The sequence below is a fragment of the Triticum aestivum genome, chromosome 4A, assembly GCF_018294505.1.
Source record: "Triticum aestivum cultivar Chinese Spring chromosome 4A, IWGSC CS RefSeq v2.1, whole genome shotgun sequence".
NCBI classification, from domain to species: Eukaryota; Viridiplantae; Streptophyta; class Magnoliopsida; order Poales; family Poaceae; genus Triticum; species Triticum aestivum.
This window is the reverse complement of record NC_057803.1, coordinates 570,546,657-570,558,329: the sequence shown is the minus strand read 5'-3', so window position 1 is coordinate 570,558,329 and position 11,673 is coordinate 570,546,657. Positions and strand designations below refer to the sequence as shown.

General features: G+C 45.8%; 1 protein-coding gene across 1 annotated transcript; it reads right to left on the bottom strand.

Moving 5' to 3' along the window:
• Positions 1–8,131: 8,131 nt before the first annotated feature.
• On the bottom strand, positions 8,132–10,814 carry LOC123087039 (uncharacterized). Its single transcript, XM_044508941.1, has 3 exons — positions 10,647–10,814; positions 8,549–8,744; positions 8,132–8,453 (listed from the first exon to the last, which is right to left on the bottom strand). Exons 2-3 carry the CDS (start codon positions 8,735–8,737, stop codon positions 8,355–8,357), a joined length of 288 nt encoding a protein of 95 aa, XP_044364876.1. The 5' UTR covers positions 8,738–8,744; positions 10,647–10,814; the 3' UTR covers positions 8,132–8,354.
• Positions 10,815–11,673: the final 859 nt, after the last annotated feature.

Genomic DNA, 11,673 nt, shown 5'->3' with positions numbered 1-11,673 from the left:
GGAGTAGCTTTCAATGGTTAACATCACTATGTTGATCATATCTACTATATGATTCACGGTCGACCTTTTGGTCTCAGTGTTCCGAGGCCATATCTGCATATGCTAGGCTCATCAACTTTAACCTGAGTATTCTGCGTGTGCAAAACTGGCTTGCACCCGTTGTAGATGGACGTAGAGCTTATCACACCTGATCATCACGTGGTGTCTGGGCACGACGAACTTTGGCAATGGTGCATACTCAGGGAGAACACTTTTATCTTGAAATTTAGTGAGAGATCATCTTATAATGCTACCGTCAAACAAAGCAAGATAAGATGCATAAAAGATAAAGATCACATGCAATCAATATAAGTGATATGATATGGCCATCATCATCTTGTGCTTGTGATCTTCATCTCCGAAGCAACGTCATGATCACCATCGTCACCGGCGCAACACCTTGATCTCCATCGTAGCATCGTTGTCGTCTCGCCAATCTTATGCTTCTACGACTATTGCTACCGCTTAGTGATAAACTAAAGCATTACAGGGCGATTGCATTGCATATAATAAAGAGACAACCATATGGCTCCTGCCAGTTGTCGATAACTCGGTTACAAAACATGATCATCTCATACAATAAAATTTAGCATCATGTCTTGACCATATCACATCACAACATGCCCTGCAAAAACAAGTTAGACGTCCTCTACTTTGTTGTTGCAAGTTTTACGTGGCTGCTACGGGCTTAGCAAGAACCGTTCTTACCTACGCATCAAAACCACAACGACAGTTTGTCAAGTTGGTGCTGTTTTAACCTTCGCAAGGACCGGGCGTAGCCACACTCGGTTCAACTAAAGTTGGAGAAACTGACACCCGCTAGCCACCTGTGTGCAAAGCACGTCGGTAGAACCAGTCTCGCGTAAGCGTACGCGTAATGTCGGTCCGGGCCGCTTCATCCTACAATACCGCCGAACCAAATTATGACATGCTGGTAAGCAGTATGACTTATATCGCCCACAACTCACTTGTGTTCTACTCTTGCATATAATATCAACGCATAAAACCTGGCTCGGATGCCACTGTTGGGGAACGTAGTAATTTCAAAAAAATCCTACGCACACGCAAGATCATGGTGATGCATAGTAACGAGAGGGGAGAGTGTTGTCTACGTACCCTCGTAGACCGGAAGCGGAAGCATTAGCACAACGCGGTTGATGTACTCGTACATCTTCACGATCCGACCGATCAAGTACCGAACGCACGGCATCTCCGAGTTCTGCACACGTTCAACTTGATGACGTCCGTCGAACTCCGATCCAGTCGAGTTTTGAGGGAGAGTTCCGTCAGCATGATAGCGTGGTGACGATGATGATGTTCTACCGATGCAGGGCTTCGCCTAAGCACCGCTATGATATGACCGATGTGGATTATGGTGGAGGGGGGCACCGCACACGGCTAAGATATCAAGAGATCAATTGTTGTGTCTTTGGGGTGCCCCCTGCCCCCGTATATAAAGGAGTGGAGGAGGGGGAGGGGAGGCCCTCTCTATGGCGCGCCCTAGGGGAGTCCTACTCCCACCGGGAGTAGGATTCCCCCTTTCCTAGTAGAACTAGGAGCCCTTCCAAGTAGTAGGAGTAGGAGGGAAGGAAAGGGAAGGGAAAAGGAGAAGGAAGGAAGGGAGCGCCCCCCCTCCCTAGTACAATTCGGACCAGCCCATGGGGAGGGGTGCGGCCATCCTTTGAGGCCTTTTTCTCCTTTCCTGTATGGCCCATTAAGGCCCAATACGAATTCCTGTAACTCCCCGGTACTCTCGAAAATACCCGAATCACTCGGAACCTTTCCGATGTCCGAATATAGTCGTCCAATATATCGATCTTTACGTCTCGACCATTTCGAGACTCCTCGTCATGTCCCCGATCTCATCCGGGACTCCGAACTCCTTCGGTACATCAAAACACATAAACTTATAATATAACCGTCATCGAACTTTAAGCGTGCGGACCGTACGGGTTCGAGAACTATGTAGACATGACCGAGACACGTCTCCGGTCAATAAGCAATAGCGGAACCTGGATGCTCATATTGGCTCCTACGTATTCTACGAAGATCTTTATCAGTCAAACCGCATAACAACATACGTTGTTCCCTTTGTCATCGGTATGTTACTTGCCCGAGATTCGATCGTCGGTATCTTAATACCTAGTTCAATCTTGTTACCGGCAAGTCTCTTTACTCGTTCCGTAATACATCATCCCGCAACTAACTCATTAGTTGCAATGCTTGCAAGGCTTATAGTGATGTGCATTACCGAGTGGGCCCAGAGATACCTCTCCAATAATCGGAGTGACAAATCCTAATCTCGAAATATGCCAACCCAACAAGTACCTTCGGAGACACCTGTAGAGCACCTTTATAATCACCCTGTTACGTTGTGACGTTTGGTAGCACACAAAGTGTTCCTCCGATAAACAGGAGTTGCATAATCTCATAGTCATAGGAACATGTATAAGTCATGAAGAAAGCAATAGCAATAAACTAAACGATCAAGTGCTATGCTAACGGAATGGGTCAAGTCAATCACATCATTCTCCTAATGATGTGATCCCGTTAATCAAATGACAACTCTTTGTCTATGGCTAGGAAACATAACCATCTTTGATCAACGAGCTAGTCAAGTAGAGGCATACTAGTGACACTCTGTTTGTCTATGCATTCACACATGTACCATGTTTCCGGTTAATACAATTCTAGCATGAATAATAAACATTTATCATGATATAAGGAAATAAATAATAATTTTATTATTGCCTCTAGGGCATATTTCCTTCAATATCCAGCCGAAATATGAGGCGGATATGGGGGCACCCGGGCACGCCCACCATGTCGGACCTGACAGCCCAACCGCACTCCAAATTGCACCAAATCCACCATACCCTTGCTCCTCCTCCCGCCATCCTCCAACCTTTCCCGCGCCCGAACCCTTGCCGTCCTCCTCCATTGCTCCCGATCCTCACCACCGGCCCCAATCCACTACTGAAGATGTCGTCCAGCCTGACTCACAGCTCCGCGAGGGAGACGCAGTCCACCTCGTCCGCAGTGGCGGATCCAGGAATTCAACTTTGGGTGTTCAAAAAAAATTCACCATGAGAAGCCAATTGATCGACTGCAATACAAAGTGTTTACAATAGCAACAATATCTCACAAGATAAAGAAAATTGCAAAACAGAGAAGAAAATTTTCAGTGTTGGAACTTGGAAGGGGATTCATCTTAGGCTTAGAAATCAGGTTGTTGGTCATGTTGGAGCCATTTTGCACTGACATGCTCCCCTCCCGGCCTCGACGACTGCGGCGGCCGCCGCCACAACGCTCATGCCCACCCTTTGTACTGCAAGCATTCCATTCCCATCGCTCCTCCCCACCGGCGGCGATCAGCACGGCACTACGCGAGCATGACTTGTCCGTGACCTCCGCGGAAGCCATGGGAGCCCCGGCGCCGGTGGCTCCCTCGCCTGGTTGTGGCTCGCCATAGGCGTTCGGCACAGAATCGCGCTGCCGCCTCGTCCATGGGAAGAAGCGAAGACGGAACCGGCTGTCTGCTGGGTGAGTATCTCATGCGTACATGCGTGGCCGGCTGCTAGCTGCTGCTGAACTAGGCATATTTGCGTGTACATCTGAAATGGGCTGCGTGGACAATGGACAGAAATGGCTGGCTGCTGCCGTCCTATGTGGTTGTTGTCATATATTGATATATGCCTATATATAAGATTTTTCTTGCAGAAAAATTTGGGTGTACATCTGTACACCCATGCCTCATGGTGGATCCGCCCCTGCTCGTCCGTCGGTGGGGCCACTTCGTCGGCTGCGACTTGCAAGGTGGAGAACGTCACCTAGAAGTTGCGGCGACGCCGGCAGCGAGAGAGGGAGGTGGTGGCGGCGTTGCAGGTAGGTCCGGACATGGTGGAGCAGCTGCCCCCTCCGCCGCGCCCCTTCCCTCCGACCGCCAACACAGGTTACACCGTCCAACCCAATTTTGGCATGTCTGATTTGTTGAACTATGATTTGCTTTGGTTTGTTTCAAACTTTGGAATTTGGACAATTTGTATCATATGATTGACGTGTATGGATTGCATGAATTTAAAGATCGAAATTTACGGTATGTGGATACACAACGCATTATTTAAGGGGTGACCAGTTAATGCCCGCGAACGTGCCCAGGCGCATCTGGTCATCGTTGAAGATGCACTTATGTTTCTATTCATAGCTGAAAGGATTACCTGATTCAAATTTACAGCAGGATTGTGACCATCTTTCGGTATTGTGTAACCATCTTTATATTTTGCGAGACTGCGAGAGTTGGCTGATCAAGTTCGAATTTCAAATTGTGTAACCATCTTTTGGTATCATACGCCTACACCATGCAGTAGCGATATGAAACTCGCCACTTGCCACGCATTATGAAGCCACTACTACGGAGTAGCTAGCAGCTGGCTAGTACTCCCTCCGTTCCAAAATACTTGACTTTCATTTGTTCAAAAAATGAATGTACCTATATATTAAAACATGTCTAAATACATTTATATTTTGACAAAGGGAAAGCAAGTATTGTGAAACGGAGGAAGTAGATGTTTCCTCTGGAAGGGTACGTGGGCGTGTATAAAACAACACGCATGGCGTGTCTCCTTGAGAGTTGATGACGGTAGGTTGGTGAATCATGGAGATGAGCATCTATATATCTGGACTGGATCGAGCACCGGGACCTGGACCAGAAACAGTTGAGGTTTCGCGCCACAACATCTTCAATCCTGTTGACTGTTGAGGACCAGCTCAGCTCGGCCGAGGCCAGGTGACATAAAACGGAAATTTATTACTGCATTACACCGAGGACCATTTTGTGCGTCATTTGGAAGCTAGGTAGTGGGCCATTTGACCGAGTCATCTTTCGGGAGATAGCGCGCCATGTCTGCTTGAGATTGAGACTCTCTCTAATCAACTGTCTCAAGTTTTTCGAAAATGAGTGAATCTCGTACGCATGAAGCTAATAATTAATATTCATTAAAAGTAGAATTGTGGTTTCTGTTAATCTTTGTCATGGTTTTAAGTTTTTCTACAGACCTAGTAAGTATATATTGCTACTGATCGTTATCTTGTTTTGTTTAGATTAGATGCTAAGTAAACCGGAAACTCGCGGACCTGCAAATGCATCTATTTCTGGGACCTTTGTGCGTTTATGTAGGCCTGCAAATGCAGCCCCAACACTTGAAGCAGCTCTTTAAACCAGTCCTCTCTCTCCTCTCTCCACAACAAACTCTTTGTCTCTGCACAGAACACGATCGAATCATCGAGCTGCATTTCCTTAATCCTTAAGATGTAAACAGACGAATTTACACGCAGTCAAGTAGAACAGCTAAGCATAAGTGCCTAGAGTACAAAATGTACAATCATGAATTCATGATCAAGCTAATAGTGTCTACCAAGCAAAAAAAAAAAAAAGCTAACAGTGTCTACCAGGTCCGCCATACAAACAGAAAAACAAAATAGCTACTGTGTGCATTTCCATTTAACCAACAAGTTTTTCTTTCTTTTCTTTTGACAATAACCAACAAGTTTTTCCCTTGTTTTTCACTTTTCTTGATAAAAACTGTGGAAACAAGCTGATGGTGCGGCGCAAGCTGGCGCAGTGGTAGGGAGTTCTCGCATCGCACATGACATGCACGTGCCGGGCACCATGTAAAAAGTACGGATCCAGCTGCTGAGCTGAGCAAAGAAGACGTACGTACGCACATGTACTCCTTCGGTCCTTTTTACTCTGCATATAATAATTGTCTGAAGTCAAACTACTCAAAGTTCGACCATATTTATATGAAAAATATTAACATCTACCATGCTAAAGTTATACAATATGAAACTTTATATCATGATGCATAAACTGGTATTGATTTCACATTGTGAATGTTGATTTATTTTTTTTATAAAGTTGGTCAAACTTTACGAGGCTTGACTTCAGACAAATCATATATGCGAATTAAAAAGGACCGGATGAAGTACTGTGAGAAATATACGGGGAGCCGACGTACCCAAAAATGAAGGGTGTTGAAAGGCCACATACATAGTATGCAGCGCCCAACCACTTTAGCAGCTGCAAAACATTGGAATGGACCCGATCAGGTGCATGATGATGCATTATGCTTGAATCAGTACTTGAATAGTACGTGTATTGTACGTGCACGTGTAAGCCCACTGTATCCACATGCATGGGTCAGTACACCGGTGGGCACAGCGCACAACACGCACGTACGGTGTATGACTATGAGCATTGACACATCGTACCACACCAATACGTACAGTACAACGGTGGTACTAGTAGGACATTTTTTTTGATTGAAAATAAAACAACAATTACAATGTTCATCAAAGCAAGCATGGCGCAATATGAAATTGCGCTCTGCATGGATATCTAGGTTTGGAAGGAAATTCTGATGATTTATTTTGAAGTTAATAGTACGTACAGACCGGGCCTAATTATCCTGTCATAGGTCGACCAGAAGGTCTGAAGATGACTCACCCATTAAGATTTGGCACCTCCTAAACTCAGGATCCTGTCATATGCGGATTAGTCGCACTAGGAAAGAAGCCCAAATGATGAGACGATTGCGCCTTATTAAATAAACACTAATCTGTAGTGAGAAATTCATTTGTCAACATGAGTTGCCTTTTCAATCTCAAACGTGCATATGGAGACGTGATCCAGATTGCTACATGCCACCCTCTTATCTTGACCTGCCAACAGTAGAGCAAACATGATTGTTCTTTCTTCCTGTTGATTTATAGTACTCCGTCTGTAAGTTAATATAAAAGCGTTTAGATCACTAATTAGTAATCTAAAACGTTTTTATATTAGTTTACAGAGGGAGTACTACAGTAGGTTGCATGAGTTGACCGAGGACCAGGTTTCCAGTTTAAAGTTGTACGAAGAAAAAGGGAGAACTCTTCTAATTACCGTAGCATTTCTTGGTTCATGGAATTGGTTGTGGAGCACTCCGGGTCTACGCATGGCACGCATCACAACACAAGCTTGCACACGTAAACTACTAAACTGCCCTCATCAAGCGGTGAGAGCGCTGTGTTCTGATCAAGACAAGCTTCGGGACGTTGTTTACTAACTCATGATGATCGCCGGAGTGTAAAGTAGAGCAGGAGCGACGTGGAGAGCAGGAGAGAGCAGTGTTCTGATCAAGATCCTCTAAACAAACAAATCGGTTACATCGCCATCAGCGGATCAAGCCCTTGTCAGTATACTTTGCGCCGGTCTGTCGCGTTCGGGGTACCTGGACGGACGATTCAGTCGCCCACCGGCCGCGCGCGCACGCGAGGGGAAGAGAGGGCAACATCACATGAGCATCAGCAGGACGGGACACACCGAACCACAACTATATTTTCTTGGGTTAACGACGAAAGCCATGGTCGAATCTGAACAAAAACCGGTGATGGCACTGCAGCGATGGCGAAGTGGGAAATCATCGTCGGGAGGCGGGGCGGGGGAGAGGGTCAAAGGGCGGCGGGTCGTCGCCCGTGGGTGCCGCGCGCTGGCGGGCCATTTCCTGGGGCTGGGGCGTGGGGCGAGGTCGTGTCGAGCAGTTGGCTAGACTAGTTGACGGTTCCCCGCGCGAGCGGGCTGGTCTGCTGGTGGCGGTGATGCACTGATGCCCCGTCGTTGCCGCGGGGTGGCGAGGCAAACGGGCTCTGCCCAGTCGATTCACCTCCAGTGGCCGACACGCAAAGACTACACGACTGATGTCCTCTCGATCTAAAAAAAACAGCTCTCGGTGACAGAGATGTGTCCCTGTGGGTGGCTTTCCATCAGTTGAATATGTATTGCGTCTACTCTCTAAGCTCTCTCTTTTTTTCTTAGAATTCAAAGGAATTCCAGGAGACACTGAAACAGTACCTAAAAAATCCGCTCACTTACTGAACCGGTAGCAAATTTTGCTGCAGACAGATTATACAGTATTATTTTGACAAGAGACAAGGCTTTTCCTCTGCGTTTTGTATCAAAATGAGTTCGATGTATTTTTTTGAGCGGAATCAGTTGGTTGGATGAACTGGACGAGTTTAAGATACACACGACTCAGCCCATCACATGCGCAAAGACTTGTTGCCTTTCTGTTGCTCTTATTGGGCTATACTCTGGAACTCTATACCGTGGGCCTTGTATAGCAAGGCCTGCCAGCGATCCAGTCTCAGGTTATACTCATGCTATTACTCGAGGTTTCTTACACGAAATTTATAGTGACCAGTTGAAACAAATGAAAAAACACCTGATACAAGAACAAGGCCACCAGAAGGCAACAAGGGCCAGCCACCAGCGCATTCTTCTACTGGGACACACTGGTCTGAAGGGGCAAAGCACTTTCGACTTCAGCTTCCTTTGCTGCAGCGGACCGCTCTGCGACAACCTTCGACATGCCAAACATCTGACCAACACAAAGAGGAAGTAGCTTGATCATGAACACACCAAAGTTCTAAAATGCAGGACAGAAGTTTCGGGTTTCAGTGTCAGCACAGTTACCTTCTGAATGGTCTTCTTGAAGCAGGTCTTGTGTTCATCCATGGACGCGTGGATGAACTCATCGATGTGTTCTTTCACATCTTCAAGGAAGGTAACATCATCATCAGTTTTCTTCTTCCGGCATGACGTCATGGCAGGGTTCTTAGGAAGTGGCTGAGAACCTTCTGTCTGCGTATTACCGGAATCCATGTCAATGCTGAAACAAACCAAGGGTGAAAAGGTTGATAGGCACACCCCAAAGAAGAGATCAGGGTAACATTAATCTCAAAGGTAACTTCTGCATCATTGCAGCTACTCTAAACGTTTCGATCAGGGAAGGAACACAAATGTTCATAGAGTAAAGAACGTATGTCATCTGCTACAAGCATAAACTGAGACAGGTGGCTGAGAACCTCCAGGCTCGTGTATTGCTGGAATCCATATCAATACCGAGACAAACAAAGGGGGGAGATTTTGACATACATATTCCAAAGAGGAGATCAAGGTAATATGGATCTGAAAGTTAACTCCTGCATCCTTGCAGCTAATCTACAGAATTTATCAGGGAAAGGACACAAATGTTCATAAGGTAAAGCACATATGCCATCTGGAATTTATTGTTTAACTACCGCAGGCATAAAGCAGAACGAGCCTTAGTCCAGTTGAAGAAAGAGGACCACTCCAGAGGCTTAAACTAAGATTGAAGAGTGTGCAGCAAAGAAGTGTTCAGAGTAGTATTGATCTCAAGGCTCACTTCTGCATCATAGCAGCTACTCTACACATTCAATCAGGAAAGGGACATAAATGTTCATAGAGTAAAGAACGTATGTCATCTGCTGCAAGCATAAGCTAAAACGAGCATTGATCTACTTGAAGAAAGAAGACTACTCTGGAAAGGCTTAAACTCTTAAACTTGAGATTTAATAGAGTGCAGGTAATCTACTTGAGGTGGGATTCAAAAGGAACAGAGACAAATCTGTAACGCAAGACTGATATATGAAACCAGAGGCGGAATATAGTAACCATTAATTTTTAGGTAACTACTCCTACTACAATGAGAAGATTGAAGGAAAACAAATTAGAGCATAGTTAAGGTTAAAGAACTAAAACAATGAGTAAAATATAAGTAATACTACCGCAATATCCCATTCTGTAGAGAAAAATTGCTGGCATCTAAAGATGCATCAAATAGCAAGTATTGCGCCTATCACTGTACATTTGGAGAAACATCATGTTACAATGGTGTTAACGCAGTTAATTACTACTCCCTCCGTCCGGAAATACTTGTCCTTGAAATGGTTGTATCTTGACTTATTTTAGTTATAGATACATTCATTTTATCTATTTCTAGGACAAGTATTTCCGGATGGAGGGAGTACAATGGTTTTCCAGTTCCAGGTGAACAGGAGGTTAAGTAGTACAATGCTTTAGCTAAGTTTTGTAAACGATAAACCAAGCAGGGAGCCGAGCAATATCCCAGAACAAGCGACAAAGTAATGCACTGTGTGTTGATTCCAGATCCATGAACGAGATAACTATAATAATTTGACATCAGCTGTCACTCAAATTGCTTTGAAGAAAAAGAGAGGGGGCAAACCAGCATGGTCAAGGCTGGACAACAAAATTCAAGGCGGGAGAACAGAAAACAACAGATCACCAGTTACATGAAAATACGGCATCATCATGCCTGCTAAGCACCTGGCTGAATTAGAATGCACGCGCAGAACTCTACAGATTCAGAGACTTCACTAGTACAATTCGGCTGAATACAATCCGGACGCCATTAATTCCGTAGCCAAAGTACATGATTCTCAAATAAAACGTTCAGTAACGCACGGAGCATCACACGGGCATTTCGACGAACAACTCGCGGGCGCTCCCCCACCTCGCGTTTTCGGTATAGACCGGCGAGAGAACTCCTCTCTTGCGTTTACACCAAGAGAGCCAAGCAGTTCCGCAGGCCGCAGGGTAACCACAAGAAAAGGTCTGCTACCTGCGATTGCGTCCACGGCCCGACGCGACGCACCGTAGTACCCTAGATGGACTACTTCGTAGAAGGACGAGCGTGCCACATATAGATAGAACTAGGAGGAAAGGGAGGATCGAGTATTGCTGTTACCTTGGTTGAGCTCCGAGGATCGTCCGAGGACGGGCGGAGCGGAGGCGCGGCTGCCTGAGACCGACGGGGAGGGGGAGGAAGGGGGAAGCGGCTATCCTCTTTTCTTTCTTGGAGGACCGGAAAGGAAAGGGAAATCACCGGGGGCGGGGGCGCACACGGGAAAGACGAGACGGAAGCCCACACCTTGGACGTTCCCGAAGGATTTAGGCCTTCTCGACCATGGACGCTCCCTCGACTGGGCCGGCCCAGCAGTGAGTGATACAAGCAGTGAATATTCTAAGAAAAAGTAGCGCGTGTGGGAGATCGAGCAATTTTTTTTTAGACACTCTCGCCAAGCTTTATTTATGTAACCACAATGTTTATAGATACAAAAAGAAGATCACCGGGCTGGCCAAACCAGACATGGCGGCCGAACCCTACAGTTAAAGCATATGCTTAGCGAGATTGTGAGCCTCGGTATTTGAGGCTCTATACTCGTGGACCATATTACAGGAAGTAAAACACAGACGAATGATCTCCGATTTCATGTAAGGTTGCTCCATACTCCGCCCATGATCAAGCACATGACCTCCTTCTAATGGTTGGAGTTGATGAGCTTTGTGTCTAATAGGCTGCATGAAAACATACGACAGATGGTCTGTTGATGTCCCGGAGGAAAAAAAACTATAACTGCTTATGGAGGCTCACAAAGCACTATCTCCCCACAGAAGATGTGTGTCATAGGAGGGATATGTCTGTTCACCAGAACGGTCAGGTTGTTGGAAATATGCCCTAGAGGCAATAATAAATTAGTTATTATTATATTTCCTTGTTCATGATAATCGTTTATTATCCATGCTAGAATTGTATTGATAGAAAACTCAGATACATGTGTGGATACATAGACAACACCATGTTCCTAGTAAGCCTCTAGTTGACTAGGTCGTTGATCAATAGATGGTTACGATTTCCTGACCATGGACATTGGATGTCGTTGATGACGGGATCACATCATTAGGAGAATGATGTGATGGACAAGACCCAATCC